The sequence below is a fragment of the Sinocyclocheilus grahami genome, unplaced genomic scaffold, assembly GCF_001515645.1.
Source record: "Sinocyclocheilus grahami isolate Dianchi unplaced genomic scaffold, SAMN03320097.WGS_v1.1 scaffold222.1, whole genome shotgun sequence".
Lineage (NCBI taxonomy): Eukaryota > Metazoa > Chordata > Actinopteri > Cypriniformes > Cyprinidae > Sinocyclocheilus > Sinocyclocheilus grahami.
The window spans coordinates 2970850-2986113 of record NW_015505401.1 but is presented as its reverse complement, the minus strand read 5'-3'; the positions used below and the strand labels follow the sequence as shown (position 1 = coordinate 2986113).

The 15264-nt window shown below is 36.1% G+C and overlaps 2 protein-coding genes across 2 annotated transcripts in view; both read left to right on the top strand.

Moving 5' to 3' along the window:
* Positions 1 to 1738, top strand: part of LOC107596684 (protein TonB) — a 3541-nt gene extending 1803 nt beyond the window's left edge. Inside the window, exons 3-4 of the mRNA XM_016287479.1 lie at positions 75 to 189; positions 538 to 1738. Coding sequence (XP_016142965.1) covers positions 75 to 189; positions 538 to 709 — 287 coding nt within the window. The 3' untranslated portion in view covers positions 710 to 1738. The remainder of the gene's footprint in view (positions 1 to 74; positions 190 to 537) is intronic.
* An 11598-nt stretch (positions 1739 to 13336) lies between these two features.
* LOC107596677 (prostate-associated microseminoprotein-like) lies at positions 13337 to 14840 on the top strand. The gene is made up of 4 exons (XM_016287473.1): positions 13337 to 13401; positions 14081 to 14195; positions 14291 to 14399; positions 14540 to 14840. The coding sequence occupies exons 2-4, from the start codon at positions 14081 to 14083 to the stop codon at positions 14706 to 14708; spliced, it is 393 nt and encodes a 130-aa protein (XP_016142959.1). The 5' UTR covers positions 13337 to 13401; the 3' UTR covers positions 14709 to 14840.
* The last annotated feature ends 424 nt before the right edge of the window (positions 14841 to 15264 follow it).

Below are 15264 nucleotides of genomic sequence, written 5' to 3'. Positions count from 1 at the left end.
GCTTACACTAGCTAACATATATTATATATATATATATATATATATATATATATAATACCCTTTTCTGTTCACAGTTAAGTTTGTGAAGGAGAAGTCACAGTGGGGAATAGAAGCTGAATCTCTAAAAAAACAAATGGAGCAGTTGAGCACACTTTGCAAGTACATCGACAAGACGTCTGAGGAGGGAAAGTGAGTACATTATTATAATAAAACTATTTTCTATGGATCTCCAATCTCATGAAACTGTCAGATAAAGTTAGCTGTGTTTAAATGGGTGCAGAATCTGTTGATTGGTCATTCTGTGTAAGGCTGAAGGGTCATGGGTTAAAGCTCTGTACATGTTATATAACCTGAAGCTATTGCTACAAATATACCCCAGCGACTTAAGACTGGTTTTGTGCTCCAGGGTCACATTTATGAATTGAAACTTTTAAAATATAAAATGAAAACTCAAATTTTTTAAATTAAAATCGGAATAGATAGTGTATTTCTTCTGAGCATTAACATTGCTTAATGATACTCCTTTCCTTATCCAAGGAAACTGTGTAAAATAACCGAAGAGCCACAACAGCCAGAGGCAAAGCCCAAGCCCAAGGAAATGCAAGCGGAAAAACCCAAGGCTGAGGAAGCTAAAGCTGAGGAACCGAAACCGGAGGAACCAAAAGCTAAGGAGTCAAAAGCTGAACAGCCAAAAGTAGATGTGGTGTGAAGAAAAACCAAGTGGATGAGTATGTGTGTGTTAGGGGAGTGGAGAACAAAACCACGTAAGTGTCCGCTGGAGAATTGTATAGGATGATTAACTAACTTGAACGACTTGCTTGGGTTGATCTCCAGCATTCCAAAGGCATCCCTGAAATAACACACACTTTGGGTTCAAGGTTTGACTGACAACATCACATGTGGTCTGTCATATTCCTCCTGTGTTTTCTGACAAATAATTGTGTTTATGAGGAATATGGGATGATGCATGTGTGAAAAACATGTATTTTTTTTTGAAAAACTCAATTTCTTTTTTTTTCAGAAAAAGAGTGTTAGGTTTCTTTGCTTTCTGGGTGTGTTTTTTATTTTTTTTTATTTTCCCCCCTGTAGTTTACCTTGCCTGTGTTACAGTGTCATTCTGACCCTCCCTCAGGCTCATTCATACGTCCCGCTTGTATCAACCAATGGGAAAACTCTGACCCTCTTACTGTCACACCTAATCATCCTCACTCTGTTACCCCGGTTACTATTGTTATGCAGTCCTGACAACACAGAGTTGAACCAATCTGAGCCTTCAGTGAAGCAGAAAACCAGTTACGAAGTTGTAAGAGTTGCTGAATCTTGCTCTCCTTTGTTGTAAGTTTTGGTTTTATGCTGACATATTGTGATGTCTGATGTAAAATAAAAATAATGTCAGAGTATGATTGGACATTTCTTTGATGTATTCATCCAGTAAATGGACGTTTACCACTTTGCAATGTAAAGCTATTTAAAATGCTTGTCTAGTCAATGTAATCTGCTTTTAATCTTACTTGCTGGACAGTTTAATTTGTTATTCTAGGCTGTTTAACCAGTTTGATGGGTATGTAAGTTATGTTGGGTGTTTCAGGTGCAATGTGGTTTGAGACTAAATGCAACAGCAGATTTAATATACTGTACAGCTCCACCCTCTGACAAATCTTTGACAGTGTTTCTACATTTTAATTTGGGTTTTAAATAAATATTTTGGGTTTATTAGAAGTTAGGTTCAATCAAGATCATGTATGGCATTATTAAATGTTCTTTTTTTCAAATGGTCCTCGATTAATGTTTACACTTATGGTCTTTGGGGTCAATATGAGCCCAAAATTGAAAGAGTAATTGTAAAAAATATATAAATGTTTAATCATACAAATAATATATCATTTTTTATTTACTTATCTATACATTAATGCTGTGTTTTGGGAGATATGAAGTACTTTTGTTCCTATTTACCACAGAATTCTGCAACTACACCATTAGCTTGCATGTGAAATATTAATCTTTTATGAAAAAAATCACTTAAATGATGATCTAAATTTAATTTAAGTTGTTTCTGGATATTGATCTAGGTGTTAGGTGTAGAATTCTGCCATCTGTTGGTTAGAGATAAACCTAAAATTATTACAGTTTAGGAAATAAATAGTTTTTACCAGCAGAGGGCCATAGAGAGCCATTCATTTTACTGGATGTGGCCAACTGCTCATCACAACTTTTGTGATACATTTTGTGAATGTATGTATATATAAACATTAGAGAAGACATTAAAAATACATATCATTTCAAACAGTATTTTTTTGTAGTTTTTGATGCATTTTGAAATGTCTGTTTTTACAAAATGCCACATAAGACAAGCCTACAGGACAAGACTTAGAGTCAGATTGTAGTTGCATATTATTGATTTTACGGTAATGAACCAAGTGTAAAAAAAATATAATTAACTTTAGAATGTAGAAGAAATTAAATAAATATGTAAATAAAGCCAACAGCAGTATGAAGAAATCAACAGGAGTGAAGAGTGAACATCAAATAACAATAACATTTTTTACAATCACATTCTGTGGCAATCATACCTGTGTGTGTGTGTGTGTGTGTGTGTGTGTGTGAGAGAGAGAGAGAGAGAGTGAGTGTAAGAGTATGTGCGTGCATTAGGTCTCACCACTTTATATTTTTGTTCTGCATTTAGGGCTGATTATGTTTGCAAAATTGTGGCAGTCATACCTGTGTGTGTGTGTGTGTGTGTGTGTGTGTGTGTGTGTGTGTGTGTGAGTGAGTGAGTGAGTGAGTGAGTGAGAGAGAGAGAGAGAGAGAGAGAGAGAGAGAGAGTGAATGCATTAGGTCTCACCTCTTTATATCTTTGTTCTGCATTTGTGGCTGATTTTATTTGCCAAATTCTATACAAATGCTCTATGTGGCAGTCATACCTGTGTGTGTTTGTGTGTGTGAGCATGTCTTTTCTACATTGCATTTGTGCTGTAGTACCAGGCCTTCATTTTGATGTGAAAATTTTCAGATTTATTGATTTTTTTTGACAAATGAAAAAATATATATATATAGATTTTTTTTCGCATTTCCCATTCATTTCAATGTGGGGTCATATTGACCCCAAAGTTTGTAAACTTTTTTTTTTTACATACCTTCAGAACAACCGAATCAAGCCCAGTTTTTTTTATGTGAATATAGATAGATAACGTAGAGAAGTCACAAAATCTTATTTCGCTGAGATGAAGGGAACCATTTTTTTTAACTAAGGAAAAGTTGATTGGGGTCATATTGACCCCAAAGTTTGTAAACTTTTTTTTTTTACATACCTTCAGAACAACCGAATCAAGCCCAGTTTTTTTTATGTGAATATAGATAGATAACGTAGAGAAGTCACAAAATCTTATTTCGCTGAGATGAAGGGAACCATTTTTTTTAACTAAGGAAAAGTTGATTGGGGTCATATTGACCCCAAGGACAGATTGAGGGTTAAATTAATAGCTCACCAAATTTTACTTAGATTTTTATTAACATTTAATTGGAATTTAACTAAAAATAAAAATTCTGATGATTTACTCACCCTCACGTCACTCCAAACCTGTATGACTTTCTTCTGAGGAACACAAAAGAAGATATTTCAGAAATGTAACCAAAACGGTTACCAAAATTCTTAAAAAAAAAAAAAAAAGGTTTTACAGAAAAACTGCAAATATGTTTGGAATAATACAGGTGTGTGTAAATGATAAGAATGTTTCTGGTAACAATTTACAATATTCCATTTTGTTAACAGTACATAATTACATTATTTGACATGAACTAATAATGAAAAACACTTTTAAAGCATTTATTAATTTTAGTTCATGTTAATTCCAACATTTGCTAATGCATTGTATCGGATTATCTAATCGACCTGAGCTGACATGAACTGAAAAAATTAAATACTGTAACAAATATATTGGTCATTGTTAGATATTAATGCATTGACCAGCATTAACTAATAGGGCCTTATTGTAAGTGTTACAAATATCCATTCAAAACATTACTTTTATGGTTGTTTTAAGGTTTACAAATCTGCACCAAAATAAAATGGAATATACGCTAACTTAACACAGAAAAGGAGAGCTATTTTCCATTTTGAAATCATATTGTATATGTTTTGTGGCTGTACTACTGAAACAGTGAGTATTATAACATTTACAAATTGCCTTTCTGTAACCTAGATTTTTGCCTTTTTTTTAACGAAAGAAAGAAAAGGAGAGACAAGCGGAAAATCAAGTGCATATGGAATATTCTTTTAATGCTGCTGGTTTTATGAACGTTTTATTTTAAATTGATAGTTTTTGAAATGGTAAAGATAACGAGTAAGTCTCTTTTTTTCTGCTTTTCTACAATAAATCATGCTACGTCAGAACTGACCATATGTGAACTTCATTGGCTTATATCTGCTCACATTGTGTGCATACCTCCCCTCCCTTCTCTTTTCAGTTTCTCTCTCCCTGTTTTCTCTTTCCGTTCCCCCTCAGGCTCACAATTAGGGGAAACAATTAGTGTCTCTCTTCCGCCCCATCTCGTTCAGAAGGTCACCGTGTACAGCGGGACTCAAAACTGACGATAACATCTGCTTCACTTCTGATTCTCTGATGCCCCAGTATATTATTTTGGGCTTGTCTTATGTAACATTTAATGTGCTTACAGTGAAATTTAAGCAATATAGAAAACAACGGTTTCAGTGCTGCTACAGGAAAATTAAGTTTCCAGCAGTCAAATAATAATAAACAAAGTAGAATAGATGGTAGTAATTGTGTTTTTAAATAGATAATGCTAAGGAAAAATATTTTTGTTCATGAATGTTACATTTTGTGATATTTTGACGTTTCAAATAAATATTTGGTAAAATGTAAATGTTATATATTTCTGTGTATAGTGCACATATTGCAATTGTTCTAATTGTTTTATAAAAATGATAAAATAATAAGATCTAATACTGTCCCATGGACAGTATCAGCAAAGGAGGAAAAACGGTTTTTAATTTATAAATGCACTTATTTCTGCTGGGCATTGCAGCAAGCAGGCTATACATCCAGACTGATTCCAAACCAGTAGGAAACTCTTTTTTTCCCTTTTGGAGTGTAACACTTTTGTAACAGTTGTTTTATGTTTATGACAATTGTTCAAATAGTATTAGTTGTTTGATTTTGATTTGTGATTTCAGTTAGTACATTAAGCAATTAATGAGGTATGAATTACACAAGAAGAGACCCTTTTCATTGAAAATGAAAAAGATGATCTTTTAAATTAAATTGAAGGTTTTCTTAATTTCCAAGAAATTGCATGTAAATGTGTAGAGAGATATTAATCATGTGTCCAGTAAGAAATGGTTTTTCAAATCAAAATATAATACAATCTCAGGTGTCTACGAATGCACAAATTCACAGTGAAATGTAACGCAAAATCCAAAAGACCTTTCCTCACAATTTTTCATGGCATTTATTTATCAGACTTCAGTAAAGACACTTGATGTGAACTGAACAGATGGTTTCTCCGGAGAGCCGTGGACTGCATTGGGTCACCTTGAGAAGTTATGTCAGCAAATGAATGTCAAATGAAAGTGGAAAGAACGTTTACTGCTCAGTGTTCAGGGTCAGGTCAGCAAAAGCAGCTTGGGTGAATTTAGCCTTCATATTTATTTTGGGGGAATTTAATAAGTCAAGCACAAAAAGAATGGAAACTAAATGAAGTCTTACATCTTGTTTTACTGCAGAGTTGTGCACAGTCATGCAAAAAGGACAGACGTTTTTTTTTTAATGTAAACCCCTACAGTATTTCTCACCTTAGATGAACTAAAAAAGTCTCATCCCATCCAGTCATAAAAGAAGTTCTTAACCATTTACACCCTCGTGCCTTAAAGCTTGCAACTCTCTCAACATCATAAGCAAGATTTCACCAACACAATTGTATATTGACTGGCAGAGCAAATGATTCACATCAACATTATTAATATTGGCATAAGTGTTCCTTATTTTCTTGATGATGATAATGTCAGACAGTGGGTTACAAGGCATTTGGAATATTATTTGCATTCATGTAAAAGGTTTTTTGTTTTACAACAATGTTCTCCATGCCTCTTAAGGGCATGTCTGCAATTATTGCAGATTGGCTTCGAGTTCAATATTTGCATTTAAAGTACAGTTTAATATATGATTTGAGAAATATAAAATCTGTTAGATTTATAAATACATTTGATACTTTGGATTTGCACATTTATATTCCATACACTACTGTTCCAAGATTTAATGTTTTGCATCTTATATGCTCACAAAGGTTGCATGTATTTGATCAAAAATACAGTACAAGCAGTGATATTATTACAATTTTAAAATAAATGTCATTGCTAGTCTTCGGAGTCACATCAGAAATCATTCGAATATGCTGATTTGGTCTCATATTTCTTATTATTATCACTGTTGAAAACATTTATGCTGCTTAATATTTTTGTGGGAACTGTGATACATTTTTTCAGGACTCTTTGATGAACAAAAAGTTCAAACGAACAGCTTTTTTTTTTAAAGGGAAGCCTATACTGTCACTTTTAATCAGTTTAATGTGTCCTTGATGAATAAAAGTATTGACTTAAAAAAAAAAGAATCCAACTCAAACTTTTGAATGGTATTGTATATTATTCCCATTTCTGTTGTAAGCACTGTTGTAAGTAACACAACTGACTTAAAGGGTTAGTTCACCCAAAAATGAAAATTATGCTGCATTTTACTCACCCCCGAGGCATCATAGGTGTAAATGACTTTCTTCTTTCAGACAAATCCAGTCGGAGTTATATTAAAAATTGTATTTGATCTTTCAAGCTGTTTAATGCCACTCAGCGGGTGTTGCATTGCTTCAATCCAAAAGAAGTTAAATAAAAAGAGCCCATCCATAAAAAAAGTCTCACACGGCTCCGGGGGGTGAACACAGGCTTTTTGTAGTGAATCGATGCGTTTTGTAAGAAAAATATCCATATTCAAAATGTAATAATCACTTTAATGTAGCTTGCGCCAACAGTCCTACACGGAAGCAGCTCTGGGCAGATGACGAATGAGGTCAGCGCTGTGCATGCGCCAGTGAGTCTCGTGAAAACCAACGTTTGTTAACAGGAGCAAAGGAAGCAAAGTTTCCTTACTTTAGCAAAGGAAAACCAGTCTCCTCTTGGCTTATATCGAAATCCTTCGACATTCTTCTATACAAATCCTCGTTTTGTACTTCTAATTCTTGACCGTTGTTTTGTTTTGATCTCTCCGCTGCATTTCCGCGTTCGTCACTTCTGAGCGGCGCATGCGTAAAGCCGACCTCATACGTCATCCGCCCGAAACTGCTTCTGTTTACAACAGTGAGCGCAAGCTAGATTCAAGTGATTATTCCGTTTTAAATATGGATATTTTTCTTACAAAAACGCATCGATTCGCTACAGAAGGCCTTTGTTCATCCCCCGGAGGGGGAAAAACAATTTATGGATGGGCGATTTTTATTTAACTTCTTTTGGACTGAAGCAGTGCAACACCCGCTGAGTGCCATTAAACAGCTTGAAAGATCAAAGACTATTTTTTATATAACTCGACTGGATTCGTCTGAAAGAAGAACGTCATATACACCTAGGATGCATCGGGGGTGAGTAAAATGCAGCCTAATTTTAATTTTTGGGTGAACTAACCCTTTAATTGTCGTCCTCTCCATTATGTAAAACCAAACAGGTTATGCTTTTCCCCAGTCACTCTGATAAACATGTATCACTGTTAAATCAGTGTTGTGGGTTTACAACTTTTATTTGCAATCCTAGAAATATACTAGGGAGGTAGTTTGTTTGCAGATGCAATACAGGCTTGTCTGACTGACCTCCCTGTTGCCCTCTGTGTGAGTGTGTGTGTGAAATCACATCTATTGATCAGCCTAATGCAGGAGGAAGAGCCGGCGGCAAGGTGATCAATGCGCTCTTAATTAACCACTGCGAGAGAGCATGTTTGCGTCTATACGCTGGGGTTTAGGAAGGGTGCTAAACTTTGGTCAGGGGTGTATAAATACACCCATCCCAACTCAAATTTGTGACATTCATGCACACTTTCTTACTTACTGGTTGCAGTGCATGACATGCTAACATGCAATACATGATAACAGAAGACACTTTCCAGCTAAATGTACTTAAAAACATTGAGGATGTGAATGATTTCAGCCTGGAGTCTCAAAACTGTGAGTATTTTGTGTGAGTCTGTGTGTGCCAATGCTAAAAACTCGACAAGTTTATGCATGTTCAAAAATGTTCATGTTCGTTACATAAACAACCAGAATGACTTCTTTTTGGTTTAGTTTATTCTTTAGAACCTCTTAATGTACCCTATGTGTTTGTTGGCCAGGTAAAGTATCTTAATATTACTGAAATGAACAGACTAAATAACGGGAATGTAAAAAGTGATAGGTTTAGGGGTAGGGTTTGCAGAAAGCATTATTAGCTTTGTGTAAATATGGCGATTTTGCCATTCCTTTCATTTTGTCTAATTTTTTCATACTTCATTTCCGTTTCAAAACATCTGTGCTCTCTTTCAGACGCTGTATGAGATGATGGTGAGGTTCTGATACGTTAGGGACTGTGTGATATGTTTGATATTCGGTTGCTTTCCTTATATCACGTCAACTAAATATCAGACATATTCCTACAGACTCTGGCACAAATCTTCACATTCTTGGCCTCTCTTCATTCACCATCAAAGATTACTTTCTTGATTGTTCCTTGAACAGGTTTATAGCATTTGAGCAACATAAAAACACATAGTAAGACATAATTCATTTATGTTTTTCATGTCTTTGCTTTAATTTCTTTACATGCTGATGGTAAAAACTTTCTGTTCTGTTCATTTATGTTTTAACAATTCTTTCTTTGTAAGCATTGTTCAAAGTTACTTTGACTCTGAATTAGATATTTGCAACTGTGCTGGCTTAATTGCTCAGGTATCACAGTTTAGGTTTTCACAGTAATGTTATGGAAGAACCATTTTTAGGTTACCCGACGAACCATTCCGTGAACAGTTATTTAAACAACCATTTTTTTCTTCTGAAGAACAGTTTAATAATCTAAAGAACCTTTTTCCACAACAAATAACTTTTTGTGGAATGTTAAAGGTTCTTCATGAAATCATGCCAATAAAGAAACTTTATTTTTAAGAGTGCATTATACAGTAAGTCCTCAAGATCCAGTTTTGAATTCGGTGTTCTTATTTATTTGTATATTGTATATTTATTTGGACATGTATATTTTTATTCCTTAGTTACTTGTTCTATTTTTCTATTTTTTATTATCTGTGTTTTTGTTCTGTCACTGTCATTCTGTTACACTGTGGAGCTTCTGTCATGAAAACAAATTCCTCGTATGTGTAAACATACCTGGCAATAAAAACTCTGATTATGCTTCCTAACTGAAACTAAATGGCTAACTGCATTGTAATAATTTGCATTTACTCAATTATTATAGGTATTACAAAGACACATTTATGTCAGGCTTTAAAAAGAGAAACTCACATATGAGAAAATATATGTAATCATTGTTTAATTATTAATTAAAGTTTTCATTAAAACAGTTTCTAGTATTCAACTTGTAGTAGTTAAAATGTGTGTGTGTGTGGGGGGGGATATCTTTGCATAAAGGTTGAGTTTTACGATGTTTGCAATGTTTTTTTTTGTTTTGTTCACTCTAAATAAAATAGTGTTTATAGATCTAATTTTTAAATTGTCATGAAAGATTTTCACCTAGGAAATTGGTCAACAGGCTGTCAGTTAAATAGGCTTGGTCTAATTTAACAATACTCACACTATTGGCATCCACAGTCTAACAGGAGCATTATGGACCATCAAATTTCACAATATATAGTCGGACTCAGATCAAGAGCGATGACTCTCTTTCAGACCATCCTTCTTTGGAAATCATTTGAATCACTGTCTGATTTGGTTTGTATAGTATAACCAGTAGCCTTTGTGTAATAATAATAAATATGTGTGTGTGTGTGTGTGTGTGTGTGTGTGTGAGAGAGAGAGAGAAAGTAGCAATGCTTGATTTTAACCTTTAACTCATCAGTCAAGTTAAGTCTGCTTTATTGTCAATTCTTCCACATGTACAGCACATACACACAGAGAATTGAAATTGCGTTACTCTCAGACCCTTGGTGCATACAGATAACACTACAGTGGAACATAAATACAGATAGATACAGATTAAATACAAAATACAACTATACAAATAAGGTCAAATGTAAAAAAAAAAAAATAAATAAATAAAAAGTACTACGAGTGCACTTTAAATTCTTTTACACAAGGGACCGTAAGCTGTTTATGTTTGTGAATAAAGCTGATTACACTCCAGATGCATGAAACACAGACTGGGTTTGAGGCGCACGTTTGTCTTGCTTTTTGCTGCTTTAGGAAATATTCGTAGAGTAAAGCACATTTGTATTCGCTCAGGCAGGCGCGTGAAGTTCTTGTTTTTTGAAGTTGTTGTTGACCCAAATTAGCTTTTGTGACTAATTGCACCTGGATGGTTTCCGTGGTAACTAAGGATGCCAGTCGCACATGTTTAATTAATTACCATGTGTCTTGAAAAGGCTTTAAGTTTTAATGCCCTTTTCTCCTCATAACAGATGGACACAAGCCGCCGCTGTCATTACCGATGTTGTCTTGTCCTGTCCTGCATCCATTGTGGCCCAATGGGAAGAGCCAGCTGTCATCCAGAATAAAATCAGCCATGCATCCTGTAACGCGTGCCACAATGTGAATCATCCGGAAGAGTCTGAGCCACCGCAGTCTCTGTAAAGATCTCATTTGTGTGGAGGAGGAGGAGGAGGAGGAGGAGATGTAAATGTGTGTCTGGGAATTCTCCCAAACCTTAAGGGGTTTCAGAGGCTGGCAAAAGGTTTGATAAATGCAAATTTTTGCAGCCTCTTTGGCGGGCTTGATTCGTTCAAGAACGATTCCTCAAATCATATGTCTCGTTGAGTGTGTGTGTATTTGGGAGGGGGGAGTGGGAGAGTCCGTTAGAGGGTCAGAGTTCAGTGGTGCGTGGGGCAAAAGAGGGGAGGGGGGGGGCAAGGTCGGGCGGGAGTTCAGCTTTCTGACAGCCTGATGGATGAAGCTGTCCTTCAGTCTGCTAGTCCTGGCCTGGAGATTCCGCAGTCTCCTCCCTGATGGCAGCATACTGAAGAAGCTGTGTGTCGGGTGGGTGGGATCACTTGCAATGCAGAGGGCTTTGCGGGTGAGACGGGTGTTGTAGATGTCCTGAAGGGAGGGGAGAGAGGCACCAACGTTCTTCTCAGCTGCTCTCACTATGCGTTGAAGTGTCTTGCGGTAGGACGCGTTGCAGGCGCCATACCACACAGTTATGCAGCTGGTCAGGATGCTCTCGATGGTGCCTCTGTAGAAGGTGCACATGATGGGGGCCGGGGCTCTGGCTCTTCTCAGTTTGCGGAGGAAGTAGAGATGCTGCTGTGCTTTCTTGGCCAGTGCTGCGGTGTTGTCAGTCCAGGAGAGATCCTCTGTGATGTGCACACCCAGGAACTTGGTGCTGCTCACCCTCTCCACAGTCACACCATTGACGGTCAGAGGGGCATGCTGAGTGCGCACTCTCCTGAAGTCAACAACAATCTCCTTCGTCTTCTCCATATTCAGAGAGAGATTGTTGTCACTGCACCACCCGGCCAGGCGGCTCACCTCGCTCCTGTAGTTTGTCTCATCTCTGTTGCTAATGAGACCCACTACAGTCGTGTCATCCGCAAACTTGATAAGGAGGTTGGAGTTGTGTGACGGTGTGCAGTCGTGGGTCAGCAGAGTGAAGAGGAGGGGGCTCAGCACACATCCTTGGGGGGCCCCAGTGTTCAGTGTGATGGTGCTGGATGTGTTACTGCCGACCCGTACTGCCTGAGGTCTTCCAGTCAGGAAGTCCAACAGCCAGTTGCACAGCGAAGTGTTGAGCCCCAGCTGGACCAGTTTGTGAATGAGCTGTTGAGGGATGATTGTGTTGAATGCTGAACTGAAGTCTATGAACAGCATTCTTCAGTTCAGCATTCAACACAATCGTCCCTCAACAGCTCATGACTCAGAAAACAGTCAGAAAGTCTAAGAACTCAAAAGTCAGAGTCCATGCGCTCAAGTTATGTCAGCTATACATTTTTATAAGGAAACTGCATATGATTTCAGGCTATTTCAGTCTGAATAGTGAAAATACATGACGCAGAAAGTAATATGCCTGAAGCATTTGTTTGGTCATTGCTCTTTTTTTGGCATCATAAGATCGGTAAAGATGATTTCATCATTTAAGGTCTTTTCTTTGCCAGTTTTACTCAGCTGTCATACAGAAGAATGCAGAAGTATACATAGTTCAATCAATATTCTTTTTGTTTAAAAAAATCCTGGTTATTAAAAAAATAAAACTGTAATACATCTAATAAAGCACCATTTAAAAAAAATATATATATAAATATATCTTGGGGTGATGCATTACACCCAATTATACAGATAAAATGTCATTTTATTTTTGATATTTTGAATATATTCTAAAACATGTTTGTACACAACTACTAGCATAATATTTTTACATAAGTAATTTTAAAATGGTCCCAAAATGTCTGTTTTCTCGCTATTTTTTAAATGTTAAAAACTCAATTTTAACCCTGAATATATACATAAATGCATACTCAATATAACCCTGAACACAACAGAAGTGGATGAGGGATCTGTGCAAGTATTTGTTATTGATACACACAAAGCTCAATTTTAGAATCTTGTTCTAATTCACTGCTCATGTACAAAAAATGAGTATAGCTTGAAGGGCCAAAAATAGGACATCAAGGATGTATTCATGCGATTGGCATTTTCACCACAGTGTGCACAGTGTATTTATTAACACTAATTGCATATGCGATAACATCAATAAGACTGCATAAATATCCATTTTGACACTGAGTAAATATTGTCATACCATTTTTAACAAGCTTGTTTTTTTGTTAAATGTGTTCATGTGCACAATTTAACTTTAATTTTTTGATTTGACTTGTTTAACTAATTGAAAATGCCTTTACTCTTAAACCTCCATTGCTACATGCAACGTCTAGTTTATTATTATCTGTGCACGAAAACACAACAATAATAAGCATTGTTTCTTGAAGCATCATAAATTAAATTAACTTCAATTAAAAGTAACAGCTTTGTGTATAAAATGCATAACATCATATTTATCTATGTGTGTTATGGTCAAGTAGGAGGGTCAATTGTGCAGAAGTACAGTATAAATATCAGAGATCATGGAGCATCATCACAATAGAACTCAAGAGACTCTTAAGGAAACCACAGGAGAACAAAACCCCAGAAAAGATCGCTATACAAGATTCACGGGGTAAGGTAAAATCTTTATTTCCTTTTATAAAGTCTTACATTTCCTTTTTACATACAGTATCTGAATATGTCTTAATTTAGGGATCGTTTAGTTAGTCTGTCAGGAAAAAAAGATACAAATAAAGATATATAATGAAAACAATTATTATTTTTTATAAATATGTTAGCAAGTAATATAAATGATCTAAAGCAATAACTACAGTAATAAATCAAAATAATGTTTTACTACAAGCTATAATAAGTTTTACTGTAAAATAATAAGAACACCGTAATACCAAAAAACAAGATTCAAAGGTAAAAAAATATACCTATATATTTATATATATATAAAAAAAGTATTGTTTTTGCTGATGGTTTAATAAAACGTTATCAATTCTCTATCAAATTTTAACAAAACATTGAATTACCAAGTAAAAAATGTACCATTGCTATATTTCGAGAGAGATAAAAGAAACAGTCAGTTATGAATGTATCATATATTCTTTTTGATTAACATCATACATGAATGCTGTGGAAATACTGTGATGCTCAAAACAGTTAGAATTACAGCTCATTGATGATGAAAACAGAAATCCACAAGATTTAAACAAAGCTTTGAAACCAAGTGCTGCATACAAACGTATTGTTCACTCCAAATGATAAGTAATAAAGGCAAAATAATAATTGAAGAGCTGGATTTTTACAGATGGGTTCAAATGTCCCCACTGGTCATATACTGCTGATCGCAGCCTGTCTGCTAAACGCACTTGCTCCAACTCTATCAGTGAACAGAGGCGGAGAGTGCACATTCAACACCAAAGGTACATCACCGCACTTAAAATAAATGACCTTACTTTATTTGTGTGTGGCACTAATGTCTAAATACATAAACCGTAAGTCTTTGTGCTATTTTTAGGCACCTGTGAATATCAAGGACAGGTCTTCGGCATTGGCGAGAGTTGGATTACTAAAGACTGCTACCAGTGTGTGTGTATGGAGCCCTTCGGGGTGGGCTGCTGCGATCAGTAAGTCTGCACTACTGAGCCTACAGGAAGTTCTTTTTTAAATCTATACACTGTTGAACTTTCCAAGCTGTTTACATGTGTTGGGGCAAATCTACCCACTAACCTGCACATATTCAGTGTGTGTTTTCTCACCCTGACAGTTACTCCCTACAAGTAGATTATCCTGAGTGGTGTGAGCTCATCAGAAAGCCCGACTCCTGCACCAGTGTGGCTGTGATGAGAGCCAATCACAAACTCCCTTGTCTTTATGGGAAGTGGGGCAGGATGCGAACCGAGACATGGAAGTCTGACAATGATTTATTGTTCTAAATGAGATGTTAAATATCACTAATTTAGGTTTGCAATTTTACCTTTTGGGAATTGAAAAGCATCAACCATTTTTACCATTCTGTTTCGGGGAATTACAGGGGTCATATGATGCTGCTAAAAAGAACATTATTTTGTGTATTTGGTGTAATGAAATGTGTTTATGTGGTTTAAGGTTAAAAAAACACATTATTTTCCACATACTGTACATTATTGTTTCTCCTCTATGCCCCGCCTTTTTGAAACGAGTCGATTTTTACAAAGCTCATCGGTCAGAAAAAGCGAGGTGTGCTGTGATTGGCCAGCTATCCAGTGTGTTGTGATTGGCCGAACACCTCAAGCGTGAGACGGAAATGTTATGCCCCTCACCATACTGTTGATGCCGTGTCCCAGCCGGAGCGACAAGGCAAAAAACATGAAAACCCATTATAAACGAAGCATTTGTTGCATCCAGTGGGGACATAATTACTGATTATAATGACTTATACTGTCTTTTTACCTGTTGCGTTGCATCGCGCAAACATAAAACCATGTCTGCATTTGTGATCGGAGAAATGAC